This window comes from Myotis davidii, unplaced genomic scaffold (assembly GCF_000327345.1).
Source record: "Myotis davidii unplaced genomic scaffold, ASM32734v1 scaffold573, whole genome shotgun sequence".
Taxonomy (NCBI): domain Eukaryota; kingdom Metazoa; phylum Chordata; class Mammalia; order Chiroptera; family Vespertilionidae; genus Myotis; species Myotis davidii.
The window spans coordinates 2,382,952-2,398,472 of record NW_006285997.1 but is presented as its reverse complement, the minus strand read 5'-3'; the positions used below and the strand labels follow the sequence as shown (position 1 = coordinate 2,398,472).

General features: G+C 48.3%; 1 protein-coding gene across 1 annotated transcript in view; it reads right to left on the bottom strand.

Annotated features, from left to right (window-relative positions):
* ELMO1 (engulfment and cell motility 1) overlaps positions 1-15,521 on the bottom strand; it is a 396,326-nt gene that overhangs the window by 156,796 nt on the left and 224,009 nt on the right. The window contains exon 15 of the mRNA XM_015559688.1: positions 14,731-14,839. Within this exon, the coding sequence (XP_015415174.1) occupies positions 14,731-14,839 (109 nt within the window). The remainder of the gene's footprint in view (positions 1-14,730; positions 14,840-15,521) is intronic.

Sequence of the window (15,521 nt, the reverse complement as noted above, 5' to 3'; positions counted from 1 at the left end):
GTTCTCCAAGGTGGATGAAGAGTCTAAAGGACTAAATGAGGGGCTTTTAAAAGGGGTGTCCTCTGAAAAAAGGGCTTGTGCCCCCAATTTGTTACTACTTCAGAATGCAAGTCAATGTATAGCTCCTCTATTTTAAGCTATTTTTAAAATAGTATGAAATGTCTTAAGGAAAATCATCGCCCTATATATGTTCCAATTAGAACCATCCATTCTCATTATTTCAAAGAACTCACCATCCTGGTCCCTATCTCAAACACATGCCCCCTGGTCATGCCATTGGCGTCTCCTATTGACACACATAAGGCATGTGCAATCCTCATGTAATTAGAATAAAACCAATCATTTTGATACACAAGATGTAAATGGCCAAACATATGTCAAAATGTCTTACCATTTCTCATAAAATAGCCAAGAGGAAGACATTTTGAACTCTCGAGCTAACAAAGAGGTATCTTGGGGTTTGGTTCTTTTTATGACAGTTCTTACTGTGGTGACCAGGTCCTCCGTCACATTCAGTTGAGGGGACATAGCATCAAGATACTCTTATCAGCCCAATCTGGGTGGCTCAGTGGTTGAGCATCGACCTGTGAACCAGGAGGTCACGGTTTGATTCCTGGTTGGGGCACATGCCCGGGTTGCGGGCTCGATCCCCAGTGTGGGGCATGTTTCTATCTTTCTCTCTCCCTCTCTCAAACCAATAAAAATATACATTTTTAAAAATATAACCTTATCAGGGAATCATTTAGCAATAAGTATTCAGCACTTAGGGACATGCATGCCTGGCCATTTTAAGTCTAAGAATTTATTCTAAGGAAAAGATTAAAGATGACCCCAAGATTTATCTACAAAGGTAACCATCCCAGAGATATTTATAATAGTGAAAAACAGGAAAAACTTTCCCATATAAAAGTAGACATTTATTGCCTAAAATTCTGATATAGCCACACAATGGAATGATCTGTACAGTCATCGAAGAATATATTCTTGAAGGATATCTCAAGTTACACAAAAATGTTAAAGATATGATAATTTTGAGTGAAGAGAAGGAAAACAGGATCTGGACTGCAGAGGCAGTAGGATCTCACGGTTTTACACATGAATGTGCATGCAAACATGTACACACGCAGACGGTGTGAGGACGCAGAGACAGGCAAGCGGAGGTGGGAGGAAAGGCACACAGGCCTATGGCTGTCGCCTCCTGGTGGCGGAAGGCAGGATGCTTTAATTTTCTTTAAACATTTCTCTCATTTTCTAAAATTTCGGCAATATACTTTATTTTGAATGTGTTGATTTTATAATCTTACAAATACATACACATATGTGGGATAGGATGCTGGTTTCATATGATTTTTTAAAAAAATATATACTTTTATTGATTTCAGAGAGGAAGGGGGAGGGAGAGACAGAATCAATGATGAGAGAGAATCCTCGATCGGCTGCCTCCTGCACGCAGCTGCCCACTGGGGATTGAGCCCGTAACACAGCCATGTGCCCCGACCAGGCATTGAACCGTGACCTCCTGGTTCATAGACTGACACTCGACCACTGAGCCATGCTGGCCGAGCTTGTGAGATTTTTTTATTTTTTTGGTAGAGAAGCGGTAGAAAGCCAGGGCTATTATGAGATCATTTATTTTAAAATGAAAATGCCGATCCTCTCTAATACTTATAATAAAGGAAATTTAGAATAAAACATATGCTATAAACTACCACTTTTCTAAACAGTAATGGAAACCAAGGGCTTACTGTGGGGAAAGCAGCCCTATTAGTCTTTTCTTTTATTTCTGTAGAACTTAGAACTCCTCTTTGCTGAACGATGCCTGGCGAGGTTGCTGTACCTCTGAATAGTTTAATCCACATGGTGGCACTCCCGCTAGAGCTAAGTCACCGAGGAGCATAAAGACAATCCCACTGCAGACTTTCAACTTCTCTTCAGTCAAGTCCTGGCGCCCAGCACCAGGGCGGGGCATGCAGATGCTCACTAGCCATTGTCTAATCCTGGGAGCCGGGTCCTCAGGGGCGAGCGGGGAAGGCCAGAAGCAGGTCTTCTTTGGGCACCTCAGTGCTGTCCTGGGAGCAGGGCAGGTGCCCAGAAGCACAAGGAATTCAAATGAGTGGGAGGGTCCCCACAGGGTTTGTGGCGATTACCGGGGCCACAGGTGCCAGGTTGGCACTAGAACAAGAGCACCTGTGAGTGGATGCCAAGCAGCCAAGGGAACACGGAGGTATTTGGCTTGTTTAGGGAACTGCCAATGAGCCGCTTCTACCTAACAAAACGCAAGCTGGTTGTGGTCCTTAGTTTGAGGGTTTTTGTTTTGCTGTTTGACTCGTATAGAAGGCAAGGTGAGAAAAGCAGACGGAGGCCAGCTTATGGAGCCTGTAAAGCCTGAAGCACTAGGGATGTCCCACGGCCTGGGCTTGAGTGGGCGTGAGGCACTCTCAGGGATTGTGTGAGTCAGGACCCTGCAATGGCTTTCTCACTCCCCGCCTGCTCCCCCGCGTTCCCTCCACTGTGTGTGCGAGGAGCGCAGGGGAACGGAGGGCCTTGATCCGTTCATCAGACCCTCGGCTTGGGTTTCACATGCAGGCTGGTAGGCAGACAGCGGCTGATGGCTCTCTGTTGGGATTATTTAAAACAGAATATTCTCTTCAGACACAAGGCCGGGAAACACTGACATACATCACAAACACACAAGGTGTCTTAACGCTCCAGGCATTTTGACACAAAGGCCGGGCCGCTCCTTTCCTCCAAAGAAGTGTCTTGTGGCTCCCTCTGACGTACACGCAGGAAATGTCACCTAGGACTCTCCTTTCTAATCTATAAAGAAGCCCTTCGAGGAGGAACGAGCCTGGGAGCTGGGATATCAGCAAGAACCAGAAGTGGAACAGAGAGAGATGTGAGCAGGAAGGATGTGGGGACTTCTACGGTGGTCAGCCCCACTTGCATTTCTGTGCGGCAGGCGAGACTCAGCCCTTACGATGAGCTCTGACAGGTGACACGTGTGAGTAAAAATCTGGGTGGTCCCTGCATTAACGTGCAGACAGACAATGGTTTGTTGTTACAGTCGCTTCAAGGTGAGCTCCTTATGATGCGGTGTGTGCGGGGGTGCCTTTTGCGCTTCCTGAGCTGTGACCCCAGCAGGAAACACATTTTGTACTGCACCCCGTCTACACACCTGTGAATGAAGCACTTTGCTCTCTGTGAAGCACTCTCAACACTGCTTCATCCCATTTTCAAAGCACGATTCCGAGCTCCCGGAGTGACTCGGTGCCCTCGGAGACTTGCTACTCGCAATCACTTCAGGAGAACAACCCATCTGACTGCCTCCTACCCCCCACCCCCTCACCCCCGCCCTGCTTCTGAGATTAAATGCCAAAAACCACTTCTCATGAACTATTCAAAGGTAGAAGTCAAATGACTCAAGGTCATGACTCAAGAGGAATATTCAGAAACAACAGAAGGTGTGTTAGGATCTCCTGCACAAATGCGGGCAGCCACACAGCACAGGGACTGTGAGAGGTTCACAAGGGCACCCCCTTCCCATCACACCAGCCATGTCCCAAGACAACTCGTGTCCCAAGAGAGAACCAACACTGATCAGCACCAGAGGGTTCGATTTACTTCAGTTTTATATTTTTGTTTTCATTTTAAAAAAAAATATGGTCAGAGCAGTCACCCCCAAGAGGCCCTAAGTGAGGGGGTGTCCTCTCACGAAGTCCGTGGCATGATAAAGCAGTGGAATGCGTTCTGACCCCAACAAGTCAGGATGGCCAATTAGTCCGCAGTTCTCTCCAATTTTGTCTTATTTTATGGGCTCCAGGAAAAATCAATTTATCAAACTACTAAATAGCTGATAAAGGCCAGAGAGACGTCAGAGCCGGTTCCTGGGGAGGGGGTGGGTGTGACGTGCAGAAACGGGAGGTAGCATGTGAATGGAGGCTTTCTCCCTCTCAGTTTCAGGGTGACTGAAACACTCCTGGGTGCAAGGAATGGCTGGGGGGGAGGTGTAAGCCACCAGACCCAGCGGGAGGAAAAGACAGGTGAAATCAGCCTGGTGAAGAAGGAGAGGAATTTTTTTTTACTGATTTCAGAGAGGAAGGGAGAGGGAGAGAGATAGGAACATCAGTGATGAGAGAGAATCACCGATCGGCTGCCTCCTGTACACCCAACACTGTGGATCGAGCCCACAACCCGGGCAAGTGCCCTGACCAAGAATCAAACCGTGACTCCTGGTGCATGGGTTGATGCTCAACTACTGAGCCATGCTGGCCTGGCGAGAGGAATTTTTTTGTTTATTTGTTTGTTTTTGTTTTTTTTTGCAATTTCCTTGATGGGTTCTAGCAAAATTAAGGCTGACATTCTTTTAAAAGAACTCTTGGCTTGAAATAAAGTTGGTATTTCAAAGAATAACAACACTCACAGTGGGAAAAGCACATCTAACTATAGGTGGTGTTCAAGAGATCTGTGTGGTCCTGTCTGCAGGGGGGAAACCGTCCCCACAGGTGCTCACCCTAGAAGCCCCTCCTGACCAGTCTTTGTTACTTGCGTGCATCCTCTTACCCAGAACCCAAAGCTAACCTCAGTTCTACACGTGTGACCCAAGAACGGACGCTGGCCGGACTCTAGGGAACTCAGGAAGTGGTGACAGTCGCCTGCTGGCACATGCAGAGGACCTGCTAATACAGCAGCCTGGGGGCTGGAGGCCTCTGGGCAATGACAGTATTCACAGTGGAGGAAACTGAGGAGGCCTGGGCTGGCCGGACTCTAGGGAACTCAGGAAGTGGTGAGAGTCGCCTGCTGAGGAGGCCTGGAAGAAGGGCCTTGTCTAGAGGGGTCGGTAATGGGGCTTGGACTAGAACAGTGATGGCGAACCTCTGACACGCGAACGCATTTTTTTGGTTGATTTTTCTTTGTGAAATGGCATTTAAATAGATAAAATAAGTATCAAAAGTATAAGTTTGGTTTTACTATGGTTGCAAATATCAAAAAATTTCTATATGTGACACGGCACCAGAGTTAAGTTAGGGTTTTTCAAAATGCCGACACGCTGAGCTCAGAAGGTTCGCCATCGCTGGACTAGAATCTGGGTCTCCTAGTGCCCAGCCTAGAGCTCTTATAACCCCGTGAGAATACCCGTTTAGCCGTGACCGGAATCACCATCATCAGGTGGCCCCGGAGGGACTGGTAGGTTGTTGCACTGATTTCTGGGTCCGGCCCAGGGATTTACACTTCACAGAAGCTCCCTGAGTGAATCGGAGGCGCGGCCAACTTCAGGAATCACTGGCCTGGGTTACGCAAGACACATGAGCAAAGGAGCCTGCAGGAGTCTATTTTTAAAAACGCAAGTCATCCTCCTTACTCACTCGATGAAAAACAACATGGAAATATGCAATTAGGAAGCTCAAAATAGCTCCTTCAGGGAGCAAGGCTATGACTCATACTTCTGAAGATGCTCCGGCCAGGCGGCCATCTGCTCACAGCCAAACCCCAGGGATGCCAAGGGAAGGGAAGCCAGAGTGGCTAGTTTGCCGGGACCAACACGGGGTCCTGCTCCCTGGAGGCAGGGAGTGAGCACATTCCACAGACAAGTGGGCAGCCGGGACTGACCCGCAAGGACGGGACAGCTCGGCATCCTAGCCCAGAGCCACCATCCCAGCGGACCTGGCTCCTTTGGGTCCCAGGGGCTGGGCTCACCTGCTTGGGCAGGAGGTGTCTTTGGAGGAGCCCCTGTGTGTCTTTGGGGGAGTCCCTGTCTATCTCTGGGGGAGCCCTGACTGCCCTCTGCGGGTCCTCACTGGAGTCCGAGCTCAGCCCTGGTTTAAGTTCGCCCATGTCCCGGGGTTGGGGACAGGCAGGAACGAGGCAGCAGGCTGAGGCTGTCTGCAGGCAGCTGGGACTATCATACGTTAGGAAGTCACACAGCTGTGTGTTCTGAAACATGAGATTGAAAATAGATTTTTTTTTCCTCTTCGGTGAACAGACGGTGGTGTTATTTCTAATTCACATGGGGACTGGGTAGGCCTTCTCACCAAGTTACCCTGAGGAGGAGGAGGGGGAGGGATGAAGAAGAGCCCTTTGGTCTGACTCCGTCTTCATTAAGAAAAGGGCGGTGTTGAGAGGTCTCAGGGTACAGCACAAAGCTCACAGGAAACTTCCCCATGTCTGAAAAGTGCATTGGAACCGACCCTCCAGCAAAGGAAAGCTGCTCTGTTCATGCGATAAACCCCTAAGTGCAGACCACATGCCACGCAGTGGCCGTGCAGAGGCTGGGAGGAGAGGCGATTCACGCCGAGTCTAATCTGAACGGGGCTTACAGAGCAGGAGGTTTGTAAGATGGGTGGTTTGAAAGGCGATGGCGGCAGCGGGCTGCATTGCGCAACAGAGAAGCGTAGAGACACCACCATAGCCCAATGGTTAACCGCATCTAATGCCGGGCGGACCTCAGTCTACTCAACCGCTCCCAGAGCCCCGGGTCCCTCGCTGGCAAATGAAGACATCAGGGTCCACGGAGTATTGGGGTTGGTCTGCACAGAGGAAGCAGCTAATAAATGGGAGTAGTGTGTTTTTGTTTGTCTGGATAAATACTTTCTTATTATCTTTAAATCAGCAAGTGCTTTTTTTTTAAAAAAATTATATTATTGATTTCAGAGAGGAAGAGAGAGGGAGAGAAGTATCAATGAAGAGCCTGCGCACTCATTTGGAGGAACTTACATTTTCATCACAATATTAATGTCCCACCTGGGATAACACTTGCTAATGTATCTGAAACTTGTGTTGCATATTTTAGCAAAGTCTTATCGTTTTCTTCACCTAAGTCCAAGATGTTAAGATTACTCTGCAACAGTTTACATTTTCATTACTACTAAAAAAAATCCTTTTTTATGCATTTCATAATTACCTAATTACTGCTGACATATAGAAATGCTACCCAGGCTTGCTTCTCCGCTAGGTAGCTGCTCTCCTAAATTACATGAACTCTAACAGCTTTTTCTTTTTTTTTTTTTAAATATATTTTATTTACAGAGAGGAAGGGAGAGAGAGAGAGAGTTAGAAACATCGATGAGAGAGAAACATCAATCAGCTGCCTCTTGCACACCTCCTACTGGGGAGGATGTGCCCACAACCCAGGTACATGCCCTTGACCGGAATCGAACCCGCGACCTTTCAGTCCACAGGCCGATGCTCTATCCACTGAGCCAAACCGGTTTTGGCTAACAGCTTTTTCTTTGTTTCTTCAGGGATTTCCAGATAAATAAGTTTTATTAAAATACTTTGTTTCTATCAATGAACTCTCCCTGCATTTGTTTGTGTCTTCCAGATCAAGGAGAAATAATAATGGTAAATATTAGCTATCAGTTTGGGTTTTTTAACCTCTATTGTTGCAAGTATTACAGATGTTCCCTTTTCCCCCTTTGAACGCCCCGCTCCCATCCGCAGAACTCTTTTGTCATCACCATTTTAAATACAATGTTGCTTGTCACTTTATAATAGTTTTTTTTTAAATGATGCTAAAACTGCATCCCATTCCAACACCTTTAACAAATGGCACATGTCCTCAGGCACCACTGTAGCATTAGCTAAAATTAGCGTCAGGGGTGCACCTGTGCTCACTCGTGCGAGATGTACCCAGGACTATGCTCTGGTCCCGAGCTCCTCTCGCTTCCCGGACACAAGCAAAACTTTGCGCTAAGTTGAAGGCCTGACACACGAGTCAATACAAAGGCCTCTACAACTCGTCCTTGGCCAACGTTCATAAGCCATTGTTTTATTTTATTTCTAGGGGCCTTTGTTTTCACCTCTGATTTATTTTTGAATTTTCTTTATGCTTCTCTATAAACCACTTCAACTATAAGGAGGGCCATGAGTTAAAGAAAATATTAATAAAACAGGAGGAAGTATAACCACAGAGGGAAAGGGGAAGCACTACAGGAGTTTAGAGGAAGGCGCGATGCCCTCCCCCAGCCAGTGTCAGAGGAGGGACCAAGCAGTCAGTCACTCAGCCATGACCTTCGAGAGGGCCCTGAAGGTTACAGGGCATAGGAGAAGCCAGTGGGCACCTGCGTTTCCCCATATGCCCGTGTCTCTCCTCATTAGAAGGCAAGTCTATCAGGCTGCCCTCTCAGTCGATAACGTAAGAGGCCAGAGGAATAGATGCTATGTATCATCTCACAAATAATGCAAAAAGGAGCAAGTCCTCACGGAGCCCACGGTAAATATAAATTACTGTCACCATGTGTAATTGAGCTGTGCTTGATATGCTCTCCTTTAACTGCCAAGTTTAGTCTCTCAGCAGTCGCTCCCTGCGGAGATGAACTGACACTGTGGTTTCAGAAGTATTTACAAGGACCGCCTTCCAAAACGCCATCACGCCACCGCACACCATCACAGCTTTCCCATCCTGGACAGCCACTCGTGCACTGTATATCCCGGTGTCTTTATGTCTGTGCGTATTTGGGGGAATATTTCCTTCACCAGTCAGCATGTTACAATTAAGAAAACACTTTCAGCCTGGCTGGCGTGGCTCAGTGGTTGAGCTTGGACCTATGAACCGGGAGGTCACAGTTCGATTCCCGGTCAGGGCACATGCCCAGGTTGTGGGCTCGATCCCGAGTGGGGGGGCCTGCAGGAGGCAGCTGACCCATGATTCTCTCCCCTCTGATGTTTCTATCTCTCTCTCCCTCTCCCTTCCTCTCTGACATCAATAAAAACATTAAAAAAAAATAAAACACTCATCTCAGATGAGGAAGATGATGGTGAAGATGACAACGATGAGGGTCGTGCCCCATGGTACAAATCGGGGAGTGGACAGAAACGTGGCTCACCCTCTGGACAAAGGGACAGCTCCTTGGGACCCTGGGAGCTCCCATCGGCCACGTTACCCAGGGCTTCTCCTAGTGAATGGACTCCTCCTGCCTGTGACAATGATTATCCATCCTGGTGGGCGCAGGCCTGGAACATTCAGAGGATTTGTTTTGGTTTGTTGCTTGTTTTTTCCTTTAAACCTAAGGTTGGCGTAGAATAGGAAAGCAGAAGTGGAATCGGAATATTCAAGACAAAGTCAAGATGCAAGAGGCTTCGACTTCCCATGGAGCGTGGGCACCAGCGAGTATCAGGAGGGGGGAGGGGCCTTAAGAGGATTCCTTGTTAAAAGCGCATGTTCTTGAGTTTTCTTTAGCCAGGATGTTGTGAGAGTGAAAGTGATGGATGGTCCTTCTCAAAGTACGGAACGCCAGTGTCCCGGAGTTAAGTGTCTGTTCTAATTGCCGCTGCTCTGCAGAGAGTCCTTCGGATGGTGCATCTGGGTTATTTTTACTTGCTAAAGCGAAGGTGTCTGGGTGATAAATTATACAAGGCGCTCCATGCAGCGCCACGGCGTGTTATAATAAATATTGCCACTGGAAGACAAAGTAAGGAGATGCTGAACATTTTATTTGCAGGCTGTAGGATTTTTTAGATTTCCAATCTTATTCGTTTTGTTTTTTTAAACGGAGCAGTGGTTGTTAAGTTTTACCCTAATTATACATGGCCCAACAGGGGAAATGGCAAAACTGTTTCAGAGAAATATGGAGGCACACACTGCAAAGGCATGTGCATTCTGCCTCTCAAAACACACCTGAGACTAACGCACACGCAAGGGCACACCCGAGGAAGTGCAAATATCCATTTGCTGAAGGGGAGTAAGGGAGTGGACCCTAGGCCTCTTAGTAATGAAAAATGAAATGCATTTACAATAAAGCCTCAAGTTCTGTTTTTTCTGCAACCTCTGATATTGCTACGTTAAGAAAAAACAAAAACAAACAAACAAAAACCTACCGCCGCATTCCCCCAATTCCCAATGGAGGCGCTGTCGGGGGGCTGCGATCTGGCCTCACCTGTCACAGTTTTCTGCAGCAGCAAGGGACAGGCAGAGCAGCCTCCCGAGAGTAAAGGGACAGACTGCACTACTTTCCCTGCCTTAACCAGCCCCGGTTTCCTTTACCTGCCCCCCATCCCATGGCCAGCTACCCAGGAGAGGTGGGCTGCACCTCCACACTAGGGAGTCTGACATCCAGAAGGTTCCACTCCCCTCCTCAATGTCTGGGTTAGGCAAGGGCTCAGGCCATGGTGCTAGCCACTTAGATATGAGAGAAACGCTTGGAGACATTTTCGCAAACCTAGGAGGCTCACGGGAAGACAGCCCCTTGCTCCGCGGGGCATGGGGGCCACTGTTCTGCTACCAGATTCAGCACAAAGGTGCTACACCCAGGATGGCAGAACCAAATGATGGAGACACCTTGGGTCCTCCATGACATCACTGAGCAGTCAACCAACGCTAGGACCTACTCCACTCTGACATTATGACATTCAACAGACGTTCTTCTCACTTTGGCCATTCTGAGTTGGGATTCCCATTACCTGCAGCTGAAAGCCCCGGATGGATACAGTACCCGGATCAGGACTATCCCTGCCCCTGGCCCTGGACAGTCTCATGCTCATGAGTTCTTGTCACACCCAGAAAACATACCCCAATTCTAGGATTTCATGCCCAGGACTGGGATGTTTCTGCCTATTAACATTCTTCTATTGGCTCCCACATGGACGCAGAATTCTCTGCACCTCCTGGTCTTTCCATCTACACTTCTTACTGCCTGAAATTTTAAAAAATTATCTTTATTGTTGAAAGCATTATAGATGTCCCCTTTTCCCCCACTGACCCACCCCCTCAACCCTGCATCTCCCCCAGCTTTCACCACACTCTGCCCGTGTCCATGGGTTCTGCACACGTGCATTTAGAACTGCCCAGCTCCTCTCCTCTTCATCTTAGTGACTCCACACACTCACGTACCTCTTCTTCTGTGTCACATCTTCCAAGGCTCTAAAGTGGCCATGGGTCAATCACTGACACAAATCTGAGAAAAACCATGAACTTAGAAATGGAGAAAAGCAGACCCAACCCAGCCCAAAGATGATGGATTTATTTATGAAACTAATTTTCTCAGAAGAAAAATAGACGTCTCCTTCCACACAAGGGTGCACTCTGATTTGTTTTTCATATTAGTAGCTTATTTAATATGGCAATGGGCATGAGGCAATCCATTAAAAAGCAATTTCCCTCTTACCACAGGCTGTTTCATCATCTGATGCCTGGTACTCAATCAGAATGTAGCAATCCTTTAATATTTTATGAGCAGAAAACAACTCATTTGGGCATGTTGCCCTCAGAGATGCAGGAGCCTTTTATTAGCCTTGCAGAATGTACAGGGAGGGGCCTTTGCAATAGATGCTGAGCAACTGGTCAACCTGGAACCTTAACTATCAAAACACTGCAAAAATCAGGCTTAGAACTGAAAACAGGCATTTAAATATATGTATACACACACACATGTATATACACATATGTATAGACATACCATATACAAACAGGTTTACACATTTATACACATATACATACGTGTGTGTGTGTGTGTGTGTGTGTGTGTGTGTGTGTGTATGAAATGACTTATAATACTTTCTGAAGGGGAAGCCTCTGGGATCAGGGGCCATATCTCGTTCACCTTTTCACCGGCTGTGTCTATCACAGTCCCTGGCACATGATAAGTAGGTGATAGATTTTTATGAACAAATGAACGAATCATTCATCGTCTTAGATGAAGGAAACCTGCTCTGCATATGTGAGGGCCTCGCTGTCCAAACTCAGCTTCACTGCAGTGACCAGGCCTGGCCAGGTGCTGAGCGACCTGTGGCAGAATGTTGACAGCCATCCTTCTAGCAGAAGGTGGGGTTCAGAATAACCTACAGTGCAAGGGCAGCGTCTGGGGTACCCACAGAGCTCCCCAAGATATCTGCCTGCATCCCCACTCTAATATCTCAGCCCACAGGAGCTGGCTTGACTACCAGGTTCTCCCAGGTCCAGGAGGGCTGCTCTGTACCCACCCTAATGCCCAACTCCTAAACCCCAGAGCTGACATTCACTGTCTGCGCAGACTTTGCCACCACATTGCCCACCAGCAGACGTCAGTGATCCCCATCGAACTGTCCTCACACTGCCTGGAATTTGATCTTTTCCTAGTTAGTCCCCTGGGTTGAATATTATCTGTCCCCAGGGTACCCCTTCAACTCCTATGACTGCTATTCCAGCCACTGAGGTTACCTACGAACAACCAAGATGAACACAACGCTAATCCTGTGCTGCTTAGGATGGAGACGTTCTGAGAAAGGTGTCCACAGGCCACTTGTCACTGAGACTACCACAGGGTGCACTTCTGCACACCTGGATGGTACAGCCCACTACACACCTTGCTGCACAGTTCAGCCTCGTGCTCCCGGCTACCAGGCTGGACAGCATGTTCCTGCCCAACCAACCCAATGTGAGATCAGATCAAGCTCAGAGAAAATGATGCCGTCCAGAGACTCGGTAAGCAAGATGCATGCAGCGGATGCTGGCTCAGCACAACATGCTATCGAGTATATGCAGTAAGTACTCTATGCTATTGGTATAAAGTGTGGGGGTAAGAGCACCGTGAGGCCTGTGAGCACATCAGCCAAGGACATGAGGTGGAAAGTGGCAGAGGCAGAACCCAGCTGCCCATTCTTCCTGATGGTCCCCTTGTCCTCCATCGTCTCTGTTCTGTGTGAACTTGAAGCAGTAGAGACATATGTCCATTGGGCAGAGAAGAGCGGGGAGCTGGGAATAGCAGTCACAGTGCAGAAGGGCAGCCCTTCTGAAGCCACCAGGATGAGAGCTGAGAGCCAAAGCAGGCCCTGAGGGAGGACGGGAAAGGGGAGGGGCAGGAAAGGACAACATGGGCATCAACCGGGACTTGAGAGCATTATGAGTAGAGCATGCTGGGTAGAGCACGACGGGTAGAGCATGAGGGGAAGAGCATGAGAGGTAGAGCATGATGGGTAGAGAAGGATAGGTAGAGCATGACGGGTACAGCATGCTAGATAGAGCATGATGGGTAGAGCATGAGGGGTACAGCATGATGGGTAGAGCATGGCAAGTAGAGCATGACAAGTAGAGCATGAGGGGTAGAGCATAATGGGTAGAGCATGATGAATAGAGCATGACAAGTAGAACATGATGGGTAGAGCAGGATGGGTAGAGCATGATGGGGAGAGCATTATGGGTAGAGCTTGAGGGGTAGAGCATGAGGGGTAGAGCATGACAAGTAGAGCATGATGGGTAGAGCATGACGGGTAGAGCATGATGAGTAGAACATGACGGGTAGAGCATGATGGGTAGAGCATGAGGGGTAGAGCATGATGGGTAGAGCATGACAGGTAGAGCAGGACGGGGAGAGCTTGCGGGGTAGAGCATGATGGTCTCCAATTTCTAAAGGTCTTAGTTTGTTTGCAATGCTCTTTAGCCAGTGATTTTCTACAGTTTTCCCATGAAGTTGAGATTAACATGAAATAGTCACCATTGTCCGATGAGGGAGTTGCGCAGGACTGATTTGATTCAGGACCTTGACCCCTCAGCTGAACCCCCAGTGAGCCACGCAGCAGACAGAAATCTCAGGGGGAGAGTCTGAGGAGGAGCAGGGAGAGTCACATCCAGCCAGGTGAACCGACACATTCCATCAGCAAGCAGGACCCGCGCAGACTGACCCAGAACTCTCCCAGGCCCGGCTGCTCCCATCACGGAGAAACGCCCGGACTGGGGCTCATCAGTAAGGAGCTTCACGGCTGCTCCCTCAGCGTCAGTTCCCACCCACCCAGGAAGGAAGCGTGATTGCTGGGCTTAGTCACACAGGCTCAGCTTCTTAGTTTTTTCCTGCTAAGGCCTGAATGTTCTAGTTTACTTTAGCCATACTGTAGTCAGCTCTACACTGCAAATAAAACACAGCCCCCTTCCAATTTCATCTCCGACTTCTTCCCATTCATCATGTCAGCTCTCAAGCAGGTGACTGAATCTTTATGCTTCCCCCGTAACACCAAACACCCAGCATCCCTCTGGTGCCAGCAGTGTTCCCTGGTGCCCACTTTATTAAGCGCAGGGGAAGATTTATGTGCGTGTCAGCTCCATCGGTGATGGAGGGGATGGGAGGTGGACACCTTACGGAGGCTCAATATTGATGATAATTGTCAGCCAGGTTCCATCCGACTCTCTTTCACAGGTTAAAGCCGAACGATGCCAATAGGCAAAGGGAAGACAATGATCATGCCCTCCTTTTGTAGGCGTCCTCTCTTAAACTGCGTAATAGAAGAAATGAGCAAGAAGCATATCTCCAACCAGACGTTTCATGAGCTGCTACCCATTTTCTCCAATAATTCCTTCTTTCTTAGAGAAGGCATTTTAAACAAGTGGGATACTGGCAGCAAGAGATTTCATTAAGGCTCTCAATTTTTTCCATTATAGAGAAAAACTGTTGCAAAGGAAAGGAAAGAAAGCGATCTACTGGTAGGCTAGCAACTGGATTTTTTTAAAAAAGAAATTCATAGGTCTTTTTCCTAACCAAGTATTAAATTCAAGGCTGTTTTAATACACACTCATTTTTATAAAATTTGAAATGCAGTCAAGGTACCTGCCACTCTCCCATTCTTATAGGTTTTAACCACATTTGTTCCCAGAGCAGACACGCAGAGACACCTATGCTGTGGATGTGAGCCAAAGGAAGTTCGGTGCACGCGACCCCAGGGAAGAGCCGGCGGCACTTGGGGAGTTCTTCGTGGGGGTCAGGGCACGACCCTGGAAGTTGCTCTCCGCCCAGCGTCATCCCCACGCGGGCAGGCAACAAGGGTACTTACGCAGCTCGCCCACTTTCAGGATCTCACACAGCATCTTGGTCAGCTCGATGCTACTGCGGCCGAAGGGACACTCATGCTTGTCTTCTCGGCTGCTGTTCTCAAGCACAATCTGTAAGCAGGAAGGGACGGGTCACAGAGGGCAGGGCTGCGCCAGAGCAGAGAAATAGCCACCCCAGCTCGCCAAGCCAGGCGCTTGGGGCCGGGGCCGAACTGCCCTCTCAGTGTATTCTCAGCAGGTACCGTGGCACCTAAACCCACCCATTTCCCTCATCTCCCACCGCCTCTGAGACCCTGGGAGAGGAGGCTTTATTTGCTGTTGTCATTTACAGAGACACCTATGGAGAGAATTGTTGCTGTTAATTTTCACCCAAGGGTATTTTTTTCCATTGTTTTTGTTTTAGTAATAGTGGAAGGGTGAGTGGGAGGAAGACAGAGAGAGGAACATCAATGTGAGAGACACATCAATTGATTGCTTCATGCACATGCCCTGACCAGGGCCGGGCATTGAACCTGCAACCCTTTGGTGCACAGGCTGACGCTCTCACCACGGAGCTACCGGGGCAAGCGAGTTTTGCAAAATAGTACATTAGAGAATGTCTTTATTTGAGTGGTGATATAACTCCCCTTGTCATTCTAAGACTCAGAGGCTAATCATGAGGTTTAGACAAGTGAGTGGTGCCCTGACTGGTTGGAAAAGGGAACCCGGGGAGAGTGCACTGAGTATCACCAGGAGCACAGCCTTTACTGTCCCTGGGAGTTACGATTCAAAGTCTTTCTTGCAGTCTCTTTAG